Source organism: Capricornis sumatraensis, chromosome 16 (assembly GCF_032405125.1).
Source record: "Capricornis sumatraensis isolate serow.1 chromosome 16, serow.2, whole genome shotgun sequence".
Taxonomy (NCBI): Eukaryota; Metazoa; Chordata; class Mammalia; order Artiodactyla; family Bovidae; genus Capricornis; species Capricornis sumatraensis.
This window is the reverse complement of record NC_091084.1, coordinates 80,864,862-80,880,958: the sequence shown is the minus strand read 5'-3', so window position 1 is coordinate 80,880,958 and position 16,097 is coordinate 80,864,862. Positions and strand designations below refer to the sequence as shown.

At 52.3% G+C, this 16,097-nt stretch overlaps 1 protein-coding gene, 1 non-coding gene and 1 pseudogene across 4 annotated transcripts; 1 reads left to right on the top strand and 2 right to left on the bottom strand.

The window, feature by feature from the left end:
* Positions 1-1,630: 1,630 nt before the first annotated feature.
* Positions 1,631-2,895, bottom strand: LOC138092287 (large ribosomal subunit protein uL4 pseudogene; annotated as a pseudogene).
* Positions 2,896-9,465: 6,570 nt separating this feature from the next.
* TIMM10 (translocase of inner mitochondrial membrane 10) lies at positions 9,466-12,563 on the top strand. Of its 3 annotated transcripts, none has more exons than XM_068989194.1 (3): positions 9,466-9,511; positions 9,995-10,111; positions 12,181-12,563. In XM_068989194.1, the coding sequence occupies exons 2-3, from the start codon at positions 10,041-10,043 to the stop codon at positions 12,380-12,382; spliced, it is 273 nt and encodes a 90-aa protein (XP_068845295.1). In that variant the 5' UTR covers positions 9,466-9,511; positions 9,995-10,040; the 3' UTR covers positions 12,383-12,563. The 3 variants fall into 3 exon arrangements, with proteins under 3 accessions (XP_068845295.1, XP_068845297.1, XP_068845296.1); XM_068989196.1 differs by lacking the exon at positions 9,466-9,511 and adding an exon at positions 9,824-9,872; XM_068989195.1 differs by lacking the exon at positions 9,466-9,511 and having other exon boundaries at positions 9,928-10,111.
* A 2,295-nt stretch (positions 12,564-14,858) lies between these two features.
* TRNAC-GCA (transfer RNA cysteine (anticodon GCA)) lies at positions 14,859-14,930 on the bottom strand. The gene has a single exon. It is a non-coding gene; the product is annotated as a tRNA-Cys (tRNA).
* Between the last annotated feature and the right edge of the window lie 1,167 nt (positions 14,931-16,097).

The following is a 16,097-nucleotide window of genomic DNA, read 5'->3' as shown; positions in this document are numbered from 1 at the left end:
ACCGGGGCCGCTGCTCAGAGGCTCCTGCGCTTGGAGGTGGGCAGAGGGGTTGGCAGACGGAGGGGCTGCTTGGAAAGGGGCGCAGGGCTTCGCCTACCTGCGGGGCCTCTGTCTGGGGTCCCGGAGCCGTCTCCTTCCTCGAGCTGAGTGGTGTCTCTCCCGGGCTGTCTTTAAGCCCCCGGGCTTCTAGCCCCCACCTTCCCCCCACCTTTCCCCCGACCCCCCCACTGCAAGGGCGCGGGGCCACGGACTAGCATTGTTTACTACCCTGTTGGTACAACACTCCCCCTGGACGGGGAGGCTCGGGTTTCCCGTGGAGCGCTGACAGGTGGCACCTTTCAATCACTGCCGGGCCCTCCCGCCTGCCCGGGCCCGCATCCACCCTGGGCCCGATTCCTTCCCCGCGTCCTCGCCCGGCCCGGGTGGCCCCCAAGGCCCCTGTGGAGCATGGTTGCCAGCTGTCCGGCCTCCCCTGCCCACCCAGAGCCCAGGTCCCGCACCTCCCTGCCCTCCACGCTCCATTAAACAGTCCCTTTACCCGCCCTCGGACTAAAGCTGCTGCGGGAGGTTGGTGAGGGAGGGGGTGAGTGGACAGCTGCCATCGGGACCTGTCTCGGGGGCCCCCGATGGGTGGGGTGGGGGAGGGGCAGCGAGAAGGGAGAGGGTCCAAGCTCACGGCTTGCGAGTCCAGCTGATACAAACCGAGCTCTATTTTGAGCCAAAGTGACCGGGGACACAGTAGACTTGGAGCAAATTTTTGTGCTGAATTGAGATTTTTGCTCCGAAAAACAGAACATCTTTCTTTACCTTCTCCAGGGGTCCTGTGGTCTAAGAAGGGAACTGCTTTCGGAGAATGGGTGAGGGGGGCTGTGACTTACAAAGCTGGGACTCCCCCCACCCCCCCACCGTCCCCACCACTTCAGCCGTCCTGGCCTCCTTAATTCCTTCAATAAGTCGATTGCTCTCTGTACTCAGGGCTACCACCTTTCCGCTCCTGCTCTGTGCAAGACTGTCTTCTGTTCTCAAATTTCATTTCCTCCTGGAGGCCTCCCGTGACCTTGAGTTCCTCTCCATCAACTCCGCATACTTTATTTCCTTCTTGTATATTTCTTGAAATCCGAAGTCACTTTATTCATGTGTCGCTGGAGTTTCTCTCTGGACTCTAAGCTCCAGTAGGTAGGCTCTACCTTCCTGCTCAAGGCTATATGCCCGGGGCCCAGCAAATTGCCTGGGTCAGAGGGGGTGCTCACCAGATAGGCATTAGATAAGAAATACTTTAGCTAGCCTAAATATGGAATGAACACTTGGGGGCTTCTGCCTGGCATGATCTGAGAGCCCGATTTGGGCACCAGTGGTTGAATGGTGCAATGTTGTTCACTGCCAGCCGTACTTAGCGTGAAGACGTCTATAACTTTAAGGGCCTGAAGACTGCATTGTGGAAAAAAGATTTCATCTGTTAGAGATACAGTTCGATGGAGAAAATACGGCTAAATGCTGACAACTGTCAAGTCCTGGTGATGGGTGATTCGTATCTGAAAATTCAGTACACCGTGCTTGCCACTCTTCTGGGCTTTTACTTACTTATTTTTCATGTTTCTCCTTGCCTGTCTGTTCAGGTCTTTATTCAAAATCAGCTACCCAAAATGAGCTGGCACTTACGGAGTAAGCCAGTGTACGTGTGCGCAACAGCCTCCTTTTCCTCTGGGGCGGCCTTCTTTCCCGCGGGCTGCTTCTCAGCTGCTGGTTTCTTGGTGCCCTGTGGCCTTTCTTCCCACTGCAGGCTTCTTGCCCCGAGCCCCCTTCTCATCTGATTTGGCTTCTAGCGCTGCCGCTGCCTTATCCAGGCGGACTTTGCGGTTCTTGGCCTGTCAAAGAATGGCATTCCGGCGCGTGGTCTTGGCGTGTGGGTTCAGCTTCAAAGCGAGCCTCAGGTTTTCCAGTGCATTCTTTCTCAGGACACTGCAATGAATCTTCTTGGGTGGTGCTCAGAATGCTCTTTGGATTTCTGGGCTTTTCGAGTCTGCTGAGGTCTGCATTGAGCATCTTGTGCATGGGGAGGTTGTAGTTACTCTTCAGGGAGGCTGCTTGATGCTGAGTGCCACACAGCTCATCTGACTTTCTGAGAGTGCTTTCAGCCCGAATGCAGAAACGCCCCACATGACCGCCAGGAGCAAGTTTCAAAATGTTCAGCTTGCTTCCATTAAGCAGAGGAATTCCAGGGATGTTTCTGAAGGCCCTGATGATACCATTGTCTTCGTTATAGATGAGGCTGGGTCCCCTGCGCTGGATACGGCGATGGTTTCTCATTTTGCCTTTGCCAGCTCTCATTCGCTGAGAGGCATAGACCTTTTTGATATCATTCCAGGCCTTCCGTTTCTTCAGAAGCAAAACAGCCTGCTTGGTCTTCTTGTAGCCTTCAACTTTATCTTCAGCCACCAAAGGAAGTTCGGGAGCTTCCTCTGCACGATGACCTCTGGGCATGGCCAGCGGTGGCGAGGCCGAGGCAGCTGGCGCAGAGGAGATGGCTCATCACTGCTGCGCTATACTCGCTCTGCGGCTCCAGCGTCATCAGGTCCTGGTTGGCGCAAACAGGCGGCCCCCACGACACATATTTCCAGAAGCACCCTGGCCAGAACGGGGAGTCCTGCCTCCTGGAACCCTGGGAATTCGAGCCACAGCTCTGCCGGTACCCCGAGACTCGGCACCGGTTCGATGGCCTGCTGACCCACTGGCAGCAGAGGGCTGTCTGTTGCTTTTGCACAAGTTGGTGTGAACCAAGTTCACACTATCTGGTCTTGTGGGAGCCTTGAACACAGCAGGCAAAGTGACATTTTTGCCAGAGGACCCCCCCCCCTTTTCGGAGCACACTGGGGTCAGTGGACGAGCACACGCCATGGTGGGGAGAGAAGGCCATGCTCCTCTCAACCCGGCGGCTCCCACAGGAAACGTTTTCCGTACTTTTAAACTTTGCCCAAATAAATGAAAGTCCAAAAAGAAAACAACACTTTATCGTTACTGAGCAACTGTCATGGATTAGATACGTTATTTTTTCTGTTTGTTTTGTAATGATTTTTAAAACTTTATTTTGAAATAATTATAGGTTTACAGGAAGTTACATAAGTAGTACAGAAAGGGAACTGAAGGTTACATTTTGCTGAAGATTTATCCACTGAAAGCTGAATCTTACATAACTATATGCAATATCAAAACAAGGAAGTTGGCCTTGATATGATGGCTTGTATGGCATTATGACAGCTTAGATTTGTATAAAACCTCCACCCACAATCAGGACACGGAACCATTTCACCCACACAAAGATCTGCCGTGTGTTACTCCCCTAGGCACGCTTCCCTCCCTCTCGCCACCAACTCTGACCCTAGGCAACCTCATTAATCCTTTCCCTCATCGCTGTAGTTTTGTCACTTTCAGAATGTGATTTAAATGGAATTATACAGTTACACAATCATTCATGAAATCTAATTTTAAAAATCCCGTCTAGGAAGCAGATTCTTCTTGCAAGAACCCGTCTCCTTTTCCATGTAATTTCTTAATATTCCATATATTTATAATGTTTTCAAAAGCAAAAACCAGGATAACATATGTACAATAATGTACATTGCAGTATTATCATAGTAGCCCAAACTGGAAACAACCCACAAGTTCATCAACAGGAGCACAGATAAATGCATTATGGCTGATTTATACAGTCAAACACTGGACAACAATAAAGAAAAGTGCTAAGAGATACGCACGACGGTCTGGCTGAAATCCCACTGATGCTACGCTGAGCTAAAGAGGTGAGGCACAAACAGAAAATAACGCATAATTTCACTTACATGAAGTTCAAGAGTGGGCAGAACTAACCAATGCTGATAGGAGTCAGAATAGAGGTTCACTGCAGGAGAGGAGATTTCGACTGGGAAGAGACACGAGATAACTTTTTAGGGTGCCAGAAGTATTTTCTATCTTGATCTGGGTAACGGTTATAAAAATGAATATCTGTTTAAAAATTAAGCTTAGGATTCTGCATGTTACCACTTCACTGTCTGAATTTTGTACCTCTGTTTAAAGAATCTGTTCATGTTTGGTTGCCTGGGTCTTTGCTGCTGCATGCGGCTCTCTCCAGCTGCAGAGCGGGGAGGCTCCTGCCCATCGCACTGTGCGGGCTTCATTGCGTGGCTTCTCTTGCTGCAGAGCACCTGCTGTAGGTGTTCAGGCTCTGTAGTCCTGGCTCAGGGCTTATCTGCTCCAAGGCATGTGGAATCTTCCTGGACCAGGAATTGAACCCGAGCTATCTGCGGTGGCAGGCAGATTCTTATCCACTGTGCCTCCAGGGAAGTCCTGTCCCTCAATTTTAAAGTGTCAGGGCACAGGGTTTGGCACAGGGGTTGAGTCCTTACAGCACTGCTGTAATGAGACCCAATGTTTAGAATCGTGGCTTTCCCAGGGAAGTACACCGTGACCAACCATATAAAGTGTCTGGCCCACCTTCTCCTGGGGGCAGTGTACCCTTGCATCATTAACTTGCATCCTTAAATTTCGTTTACTGGGCTGTCCCTTGAAAAATCCAGGATTGAAGTGGGCTTTTTCTTCGGGTGGGGGCAGGAGGGTGGGGAGCAGGAGACAGGCGTGCAGAGAAGCACATTCTCTGGTTCCCTGGTGGCTCAGACAATAATGAGTCTGCCTGCAATGCAGGAGACCCGGATTCGATCCCGGGGTTGGGAAGATCCCCTGGAGAGCAGATAGTCTACCCACTACCCACTCCAGTATTCTTGTGTTTCCCTGCTGGATCAGATGGTAAAGAATCTGCCTGCAGGGTGGGAGACCTGGGTTTGACCCTAGGTTGGGAAGATCCCCTAAAGGAGGGCATGACAATGCTCTCCAGTATTCTTGCCTGGAGAATCCCCATGGACAGAGGAGCCTGATGGGCTACAGTTCATGGGGTAGCCAAGCGCTGGACATGACTGAGCAACTAATACCCTTCACACTCACACACACTTACAAACGCCCTTCACACTCACACACTCACAAACGCCCTTCACACTCACACACTCACAAACGCCCTTCACACTCACACACACTCACAAATGCCCTTCACACTCACACACTCACAAACACCCTTCACACTCACACACACTCACAAACGCCCTTCTTCTTCACCCAGACATGCTAGCATGGCTCTGCTGGCAGCCGCAATGGCTGCCTAATCATCTTTATGGAGAGATGGCCTGGGGTGTCTAGTTCAGTTCAGTTCAATCGCTCAGTCATGTCCGACTCTTTGCGACCCCATGAACCACAGCACGCCGGGCCTCCCTGTCTGTCACCAACTCCCAGAGTCCACCCAAACCCATGTTCATTGAGTTGGTGATGCCATCCAACCATTTCATCCTCTGTCGTCCCCTTCTGCTCCTGCCCTCAATCTTGCCCAGTATCAGGGTCTTTTTCAGTGAGTCAGCTCTTCCCATCAGGTGGCCAAAGTATTGGAGTTTCAGCTTCAACATCAGTCCTTCCGATGAACACCCAGGACTGATCTCCTTTAGGATGGACTGGTTGGATCTCCTTGCAGTCCAAGGGACTCTCAAGAGTCTTCTCCAACACCACACTTCAAAAGCATCAATTCTTTAGTGCTCAGCTTTCTTTATAGTCCAACTCTCACATCCATACATACCCACTGGAAAAATCATAGCCTTGACTAGACAGACCTTTGTTGGCAAAGTAATGTCTCTGCTTTTGAATATGCTATCTAGGTTGGTCATAACTTTCCTTCCAAAGAGTAAGCGTCTTTTAATTTCATGGCTGCAGTTACCATCTGCAGTGATTTTGGAGACCAGAAAAATAAAGTCTAACACTGTTTCCACTGTTTCCCCATCTATTTGCCATGAAGTGATGGGACAGGATGCCATGATCTTCGTTTTCTGAATGTTGAGCTTTAAGCCAACTTTTCCACTCTCCTCTTTCACTTTCATCAAGAGGCTTTTTAGTTCTTCACTTTCTGCCATAAGGGCGGTGTCATCTGCATATCTGAGGTCATGGATATTTCCCCCGGCAATCTCGATTCCAGCTTGTGCTTCCTCCAGCCCAGCGTTTCTCATGATGTTCTCTGCATAGAAGTTAAATAAGCAGGGTGATAATATACAGCCTTGATGTGCTCCTTTTCCTATTTGGAACCAGTCTGTTTTTCCATGTCCAGTTCTAACTGTTGCTTCCTGACCTGCATACAGATTTCTCAAGAGGCAGGTGGGGTGGTCTGGTATTCCCATCTCTTGAAGAATTTTCCACAGTTTCTTGTGATCCACACAGTCAAAGGCTTTGGCATAGTCAATAAAGCAGAAATAGATGTTTTTCTGGAACTCTCTTGCTTTTTCCATGATTCAGCGGATGTTGGTAATTTGATCTCTGATTCCTCTGCCTTTTCTAAATCCAGCTTAAACATGTGGAAGTTCACGGTTCACGTATTGCTGAAGCCTGGCTTGGAGAATTTTGAGCATTACTTTACTAGCGTATGAGATGAGTGCAATTGTGCGGTAGTTTGAGCATTCTTTGGCATTGTCTTTCTTTGGGATTGGAATGAAAACTGACCTTTTCCAGTCCTGTGGCCACTGCTGAGTTTTCCAAACTTGCTGGCATATTGGTGCAGCACTTTCACAGCATCATCTTTTAGGATTTGAAATAGCTCAACTGGAATTCATCACCTCCACTAGCTTTGTTCGTAGTGATGCTTCCTAAGGCCCACTTGACTTCGAATTCCAGGATGTCTGGCTCTAGGTGACTGATCACACCATCGTGGTTATCTGGGTCGTGAAGATCTTTTTTGTATAGTTCTTCTGTGTATTCTTGCCACCTCTTCTTAAAATCTTCTGCTTCTGTTAGGTCCATACCATTTCTGCCCTTTATCGAGCCCATCTTTGCATGAAATGTTCCCTTGGTATCTCGAATTTTCTTGAAGCGATCTCTAGTCTTTCCCATTCTGTTGTTTTCCTCTATTTCTTTGCATTGATTGCTGAGGAAGGCTTTCTTATCTCTCCTTGCTATTCTTTGGAACTCTGCATTCAAATGGGTATATCTTTCCTTTCTTCTTTGCTTTTTCTTTCCTTCTTTTCACAGCTATTTGGAAGGCCTTCTCAGACAGCCATTTTGGTTTATTGCATTTCTTCTTCTTGGGGATGGTCTTGATCCGTGTCTCCTGTACAATGTCACGAGCCTCCGTCCATAGTTCATCAGGCCCTCTGTCTGTCAGATCCAGGCCCTTAAATCTATTTCTCACTCCCACTCCCAAGTCATAGGGGATTTGATTTAGGTCATACCTGAATGGTCTAGTGGTTTTCTCCACTTTCTTCAGTTTCAGTCTGAATTTGGCAAGAAGGAGTTCATGATCTGAGCCACAGTCAGCTCCCGGTCTTGTTTTTGCTGACTGTATAGAGCATCTCCATTTTTGGCTGCAAAGAATATAATCAGTCTGATTTTGGTGTCAACCATCTGGTGATGTCCAGGTGTAGTCTTCTCTTGTGTTGTTGGAAGAGGGTGTTTGCTATAACGAGTGCATTCTCTTGGCAAAAGTCTATTAGCCTTTGCTCTGCTCCATTCTGTACTCCAAGGACAAAATTGCCTGTTATTCCAGGTGATTCTTGACTTCCTACTTTTGCATCCAGTCCCCTGTAATGAAAAGGACATCTTTTGTGGGTGTTAGCTCTAGAAGGTCTGGTAGGTCTTCATAGAACTGTTTAACTTCAGCTTCTTCAGTGTTACTTTTTGAGGCATAGACTTGGATTACTGTGATATTGAATTGTTTGCTTTGGAAACGAACAGAGATCATTCTGTCGTTTTTGACATTGCATCTAAGTATTCCATTTTGGACTCTTTTATTGACTATGATGGCTACTCCATTTCTTCTACAGGATTCCTACCCACAGTAGTAGATATCATGGTCATCTGAGTTAAATTCACCTATTCCAGTCCATTTAAGTTCGCTGATTCCTAAAATGTCGACATTCACTCTTGTCATCTGTTTGACCACTTCCAATTTGCCTTGATTCATGGACATAACATTCCAGGTTCTTATGCAATATTGCCCTTTACAGCATCGAACCTTACTTCTATAACCAGTCCTATCCACAATTGGGTGTTGCTTTTGCTTTGGCTCCATCTCTTCATTCTCTCTGGAGTTATTTCTCCACTGATCTCCAGTAGCATACTGGGTACCTACTGACCTTGAGAGTTCATCTTTCAGTGTCCTCTTTTTGTCTTTTCATACGGTTCATGGGGTTCTCAAGGCAAGAATACTGAAGTGGTTTGCCATTCCCTTCTCCAATGGACCACATTCTGTCAGACCTCTCCACCATGACCCATCCGTCTTGGGTGGTCCCACAGGGCATGGCTTAGTTTCATTTAGACAAGGCTGTGGTCGGTGTGATCAGATTGGGTAGTTGTCTGTGATTGGGGGGGGGGTGGTCTAACAGAAGCTGAATAAAACATACTGTATACTGGACTTCTGTTTCTATAAGAAGGCGCCTCGCTGGTCTCTGCAACCCCAGAGACAATTCAGGGATCTCCTCACAGCTGTATTCACCGGAAAGCCCTCCTGAACTCTGGCTCTCAAACCTGCCTGCACAGGGGAATCGCAGGGGAATTCTACAATGGACATGTTAAGTAGTTAGAACAGGAAAAAGGAGCCCAGGATGGCAGTGGCTAAAAGACAAGGAACGGAAAAGGCCAAGAAAATAGAACAAAGGAAGGTGCGAGGACCAGAGGGCCTCAGGCAGCACCGACAGCAGTCCTGGCGAGCCCAATTTACACAGGGCAGGCCCAGGGGAGGAAAAACACACACAAACAGGGGCCCAAGGGCCAGGGCGCTCTCTCCCCCCTTTTCGCGCCGTTTGGGTTGGCTTTCCTTTATTTTCTAAATACAACAGAGCTGTAACACGGAGCTATCCAAGGGTTTTAACCTCCGTCGCTTCAAATTCTTGCTGTGACGAGACAGAACCGAGGAAATTACACACTCCCACGACATACTGATGCCTGGGTCCTAGCCCCAGGGATTCTGATTTATTTGGTGCGAAGTGGGCCCTGGACACTGGGGTGATTTTAGGCGGCCCAGGTGGGGTTACATGCATCTAAGAGCTGCAGTTTGAGGACGTCCTTCCTTCTCTGCACCAGACCTGCACTCCGACCTCCGCGGAGGGTGAGGTTCACCGAGCTCGGTACCCCTGCCCGCTCTGACAGAACCCATAAACTCAAGCCGCTCAGCCATCCCCGCTAGGGACCCTGACACTACCTGCTGCGGGCGCTCTACGCCCCGCCGCAGCCTCTATGGTACCCTGCAGTCCTCTCTAGCACCTGGAGGACTCCCTCGCCTCCGGCCGGAGCCAGCCGCTCCCTCTCTATGGTGGCGGATTTCCCGGCGCCGCCCGCGGCGGGGGCCTTCACGCCGGAAGCGCGGCCTGAGCGGAAGGGAGGCGGGACTTCCCGCCTGCCGCGCCCCACGTGCTTCCGCCCTGCCGCAGCAGCGCGCACGGTGAGTTTGTGGCGTGTGCCTGAGGCCGGGGGCCCTGGGGGCGTGAGGGGGAGGCCCGGGCCTCGGGGAGAGACTCGGAGCGCGCGGCGACCCCGACGACGGCGCCGCCGCTCCAGGGCTGTGGCCCCGGGCCCGGCCCCGCAGGGCCGCGTCGCATCGGATCCGCAGGGCCCCGCGCGTTCGTGCAGGCCGTTCGGGGCCCCGTCCCGGACCCCCGCTTCTTCTCCCGGAGAGACGCCACCTTGAGGGGCTGGGCGTCAGGGCGCCGGGACCCGCTCTGCAGGCCTGCCGTCGCCGGCTCTGCGACCTTGGGCGGGGCCTCGGTTCCCAGGTCTGACGCTGAGTGCTTGAGCTTGCCGAGGTCAGCGGCCCCTCCTGGTCGGATGCCCTTGCGATTCCTCCACGTCCTGCAGCCCCTGGACGGGAAAGCGGCTGGGCGGGCTGGGTGCTGACCGTGATGTCTACCCCCACCCCCAAACCCAGGAACTAGGAGGCCCGCTGGAGATCTCTTCCGGGGCGCAGGGCTGAGATGGACCCCCTCAGGGCCCAGCAGCTGGCCGCAGAGCTGGAGGTAGAGATGATGGCCGACATGTACAACAGGTAAGGCCGGTCCTGCTGCTCACGTCTTAGAGACTGCTCCCAAGTCATCCTCTCCAAGGGCAGAGGTGGGCGACTTCCGAAAAATCTTCGTCTCAATCTAGGATAAACTGAGGTCCATACTTCCCAGCACCCACCTCCACCCCCATGCAAGCATGCATGCATGCCCAGTGGCTGAGTCGTGTCTGACTCTTTCCCACCCCTTGGACTGCAGCCGGCCAGGCTCCTCTGTCATGGGATTTCCCAGGTAAGACTGGAGTGGGTTGCGTTTCCTTCTCCACCCACCTCCGTGGTTAAGGGCTAATGCAGCCGCAGTGTGGACTCACTAGAATGACTTGGACATTGGGATTGGGATGGAATTGATGATGGAGGAGCTGTGCAGGAAGAGAGACCAGGCTCTGGTTGGGTTCTGGGGACAGCAGAGCAGTTGCCTTTTGACAGATCCGGCATAACCCGTTTAGCAGTGTTGAGCACTTTGTAGGCATTATCTTTTTATAATCTCCACTGAGTTCCCTTGTCCCATTTTTAAGGTGAGGACATTGAAGCTTGTAGAGGTTCAACAGCTTTCTCAGGGTCCACAGCTCATCGGTAGCAGTGCCAGGACCAGGACTTCAGTCTGACTCCTAACGGGTCATTGGGCAGATTTGGGAACAAATCACAGCCACGTCAACCACTACTACTCTGGCCTTGGGCAAGTTACTTGGACTTGCAGACTGGTGGTTATCCCAGCTATAAAATGGGGTGCGTAATGTTGGAGAGGACTCTTGGGAGTCCCTTGGACTGCAAGGAGATCCAACCAGTCCATTCTGAAGGAGATCAACCCTGGGATTTCTTTGGAAGGAATGATGCTAAAGCTGAAACTCCAGTACTTTGGCCACCTCATGCGAAGGGTTGACTCATTGGAAAAGACTTTGATGCTGGGAGGGATTGGGAGTAGGAGGAGAAGGGGACGACAGAGGATGAGATGGCTGGATGGCATCACTGACTTGATGGATGCGAGTCTGAGTGAACTCCGGGAGTTGGTGATGGACAGGGAGGCCTGGCGTGCTGCGATTCATGGGGTCGCAAAGAGTCGGACACGACTGAGCGACTGAACTGAATAGTACCTTCCTCATAAAGACATTATAAATATTAAATGTTAAAATATAAGACTTATCAAGCCCAACACAAGTAGGCAGTCAACAATTATTTGCTTAAAAAAAAATTTTTTTTTATATTTTATATTTTTATATTTTTTATTTTTTTTAATTTTATTTTTACTTTATTTTACTTTACAATACTGTATTGGTTTTGCCATACATTGACATGAATCCACCACGGGTGTATACAAGCTCCCAATCCTGAATCCCCCTCCCATATTTGCTATTTTTATTGGCTAAAACTGTCTGGTATCCTCCATCGATTAGTTGGGTTTGTCTTGGAGGCTGTCTGTGAGAATGATTTTCTAGAGTGAGCTGTGGAGTCAGGCTCCATGCGTGCGTGTGAGTTGCTTCGGTCGCGTCCGACTCTGCGACCTCATGCACTGTAGCCCACCAGGCTCCTCTGTCTGTGGGATTCTCGAGGCAGGGATACTGGAGTGGCTTGCCATGCCCTCTTCCAGGTGATGTTCCCCACCCAGGGATCGAACCCACGCCTCTTAGGTCTCCTGCGTTGGCAGGTGGGTTCTTTACCACTGCGCCCCCTGGGAGCCCCCAGTCAGGCCCCCTGGGCTCGTAGCCCAGCTTTATGTCATCCTGAGGCTCTCTGTTCCTTCACTCCCTCATCTGTAAAATGGGGGTAACGATCGTGCCGACTGCATGGAGTCATCCCGAGGACTGCATGGCGGAATCCACGTCACGCGCTTAGCATGACGTCTGGAACGTAGCCAGTACTCACCTAATGGTTCCTGTCTGATGAGTCAGAAACACGGGGTGACCATGGGCCAGACAAGGGCCTCCCTGGACGGCGGAGGCGCAGACGGGGGGTTTACACTGCCTTCCTGGCAGGTGAGATCAGGGTAGCAGGGCAGGAGTGGTCGCGAGTTCCTGGTTTGCCACAGCAGGCTGCTGATCCAGCCTTACCCTTCTTTCTAGAATGACCAGCGCCTGCCACCGGAAGTGCGTGCCTCCCCACTACAGGGAAGCAGAGCTGTCCAAGGGCGAGTCCGTGTGCCTGGACCGCTGTGTCTCCAAGTACCTGGACATCCACGAGCGGATGGGCAAGAAGCTGACAGAGCTGTCTATGCAGGATGAGGAGCTGATGAAGAGGGCGCAGCAGAGCTCTGGGCCTGTGTGAGGCGCGGCGGCGCACCCTGAGGTGCACCCCACCCTCCACCCGTCTACTGAAAGCGCCCACGTTGGGCATCTGTGAAGACTGCCCGGCCTGGACTCCTTCTGGAGAGTCTCCAGGAGCTGGAGTGTGATGGAGCCCTTTCCCAGGCGGGCCCTGTGACTGTGTGTGTATATATATATTATATATTAAAACAAATTTGTTGACACCCACGGTGTGCAAAGCAGTGTGCCTGGCACTTGGGAGTGAAGGCGGCAGGCACAGCCCTCTACCGGCAGAGGGAGTCTGACGTGTTTAAAGCAGAGACCGGTCCTGGGGCTTAAGCGGGCAGTCCCTGTCAGCCGCTCGCTGCGTGAGCCTGACTTCACCGTGCTTGGCTTCCTCATGTGTAAAGTGGGGGACGGTCATAGGGCTGGGGGAAGGTAGCGAGAGTTCACGTGAATAAACCCCTTATAGTGTGACTGGGCCAGAGAAGCTTCCCGAGATACTTCTGTTTCTGTAGCGAGCATGCGCTTTGTCTGGTTTGGATGCGCTGGGTCTTCGTTGCTGGGAGCGGGCTTTCTCTGGCTGCGGCGTGTGGGGTTCTCGTGGAGTGCAGGCTGTGGGCACGGGGGCTTCAGCAGCTGCAGCTCATGGTCCCAGTTGCTCCACGACAGGTGTAATCTTGCCAGACCAGGGATCAAGCCCGCGTCTCCTGCACCAGCAGGTGGCTGCTTCGCCACTGTACCAGCAGGGAAGCCCAGCCTCTTATGTTTAACAACTAAAGTGCAGGCCGGCACATCATTTTCCCAAATGATGGAAAAGAAATTATTTAGAGGAGCGGGTGGGAAGGAGATGGAACTTAAGTAGCCACAACGTCTTGGTGCTAAACGGCCATAGCGGAACCTGTGAAGGGACCCAGCGTCACGCACGGTGTGTGATCCAGGGAAGGGCCTGAGTGATAACCGCTGTTAGCCATCCGGGGTCCATCTGAGTTCACCCTGGGGACCGCACTCCTCACCCTTGGTGGGATCTTGCGGTCTGATCCACCCAGCAGGCTAGAGGCCCTCTTTGGAAACGGGGCCTCCAAAAGGTGGTGGTTTCTGGGTCACAGGAGAGGAGCGGTAGCCTGGAGGCCAGGACGGACTGCCGCACGTGCTGCCTCACAGAGGAGAGGCCGCAGTGACTCCTGTCCTGACGGTGCCCTTGGAGAACTGCAGCTCAGAAAGGGCGGCTCTCTGCACTGGGAGCTTCGGTGACCCCAATGCCGCCGTGGTAGCAGAGGTTGGCGTCCGGCATGTAACCTCACCAGGCCCCTGGGCGTGCAGGACAAGTAGTGGCAGCACGTGTCAGGCTTACAGAGGACAGGCTCAGGGATTCCCTGGCCACCCGGTGGTTGGGCCACGTCACTTTCACTGCCAAGGGCCCAGGTTCGTTTCCTGGTTGGATAACTAGTATCCCACAAACTGCACGGAGCATCTGGGAAAAAACAGGTTCAGGTCAGACCACCTGGGGTGAAAGTTCCAGCCTGTGTGCTCCTGGGGAGGCATCTGACCGCTCTGCCTCAGCTGAGTGCACGCTCAGCCATGTCCGGCTCTTGGCGACCCCATGGACGGCAGCCCACCACGCTCCTCTGTCCACGGGCTTCTACAGGCAAGGAGACGAGTAGGTTGCTATGCCCTTTTTCCAGGGATCATGCGATCCAGGGATCGCGTGATCCAGGGATTGCACCTTCGTCTCTTCCATCTCCTGCACTGGCAGGCAGGTTCTTCCCGGCCAGCAACCAGCTCAGTTACCCTATCAAGTGATAAAGCCAGTTCATCGAGTCGTCGTTAAGATTAAATGTGTTAATAATAACTAAGGCACTTGGGAAAGTGCCTCCCTTTCCCATGTTAAATACTCATAATGTTAACTTTTTAAAAAAATTGTTAACTTGGGTGTAAGGAGACATGAGATAACAGCCCCAGAAAAGTTAAAAAATCATTGTTAAAAAATCACCTGCATGGTGGGCTGAGAGCCCGCGTCCAGGTGCTGCAGTGGCGGTGTGGGCCAGCAGGTGGCGCCGTCCGCCCATGGGAGTCCGCCCGCCGGGGCCGGTCCGCGGGCGTTCCTCGGGTGCTCAGCGGGGCCTGTGCTGGGAAGGGTCAGTGGTGAGGAAAACAGACTGTGCCTGCCTTCAGGTCTAGCAGCAGTGTCGGGAGTTCCCAGGGTGCATCGCTGAAACGTATATTAGAAGCAGGGGCTGTAGGGGTGGAGAGAAGAGGTTCCAGCTACAGATAAGCTCATGTTGGAGTGGGATGGGATGGGAGGTGGGTGGTGAAGAGCCCTGTCCGAGGCCCGGCCAGCGCAGCTCCAAAGCCTGGAAGTGAAAGTGGAGTCGCTCAGTGGTGTCGGACTCTTTGTGACCCCGTGGGCTGTAGAACACCAGGCTCCTCCATCCATGGGATTCTCAAAGCAATACTGGAGTGGGTTGCCAGGTTGCCATTTCCTTCTCCAGGGGATCTTCCCGACCCAGGGATCGAACCTGGGTCTCCTGCATTGCAGGCAGACGCTTTAACCTCTGAGCCACCAGGGAAGCCTAAAGAGCTGTGTTAAAAGGCTGGGTGTTCTCCGAAGGGCATCAGCAAACTGGAAGGAGGTGAACCCTGGCGGTGAAAACGACAGGTCTGCATTTTACAGGTTCCCTCCAGCTGCCAGCCAGGTGGATGGCGGTAGATGGATGACGAGGATTCGGGGGAGGCATGCCAAGGGTCCAGTGAGAAAATGGGTGTGTGTGCGGATTCGAGTACAAGTACCCGGTGAGGGCTTCCCTGGGGGTCCAGAGGTTTAGCGTCCACCTTGCAATGCGGGGGACGCTAGTTCGATCCCTGGTCCAGGAAGATCCCCCATGCCATGGGGCACCAAGAGCCCTCACGGAGCCACTGTGAGGAGACGCCCACGCGCTACGAGCGCGCCTGCACGGGCGCTGCGAGCAGAGAGGAGCCCCCACCGGCCGCGGCTGGAGAGCGCCTGCACGGGGCGACAGGGCGACGAAGAGCCAGCGTAGCCAGAAAAAGCAAGAAATTAAAACAACAACCTATTGTTGCGCATTGTGCTAGTGACTGTATTATTTCATTAGGATCTGATAACAGCTCTGAAGCAGGTACTGTGGTTCTCATAGATGAAGAAGCTGAGGCTCCAAAAAGTAAGTAACTTGCTAAGGGTCCTAGAACAAGCAAGTGGCAGGATTGCAGCTAATTCAGAGCCCACTTTTACCCACTCCTCTTGGGTAGAGGTGAGGGTGGACTTGGGGAGTCTTCCTTAATGCAGTGTATGCCAGCAAAGTCATATTTCATTCAACAGTATCTACCGTTGCCTTGCCACGTGTAGAGAGCTATAGAAAAGTGTACAAAGTGAATTAGCTAGGTCCCTGCCTTCAGTGAGGGCTTCCCAAGTGATGCTAGAGGTAAGGAATCCCAGTAAGAGATGTGGGTTCAATCCCCTGGAGGAGGGAATGGCAACCCTCTCCAGTATCCCTGCCTGGAGAATCCCACGGACAGAGGAGCCTGGCGGGCTACAGTCCACGGGGTCGCAAAGAGTGGGACACAACTGAATGAGCTGGCACGCACGCTGCCTTCAGTGAACAGTGTAGGGGTGGGAGGGGAGGCGTGGAGAGGTGGACAGACCTGTGAAGGGTGGTGGGATAGGTGAGGCCCGCCTTCTCAGACGAAGAGAAGGGTCAAAAACTCAATCCTCATGCGCG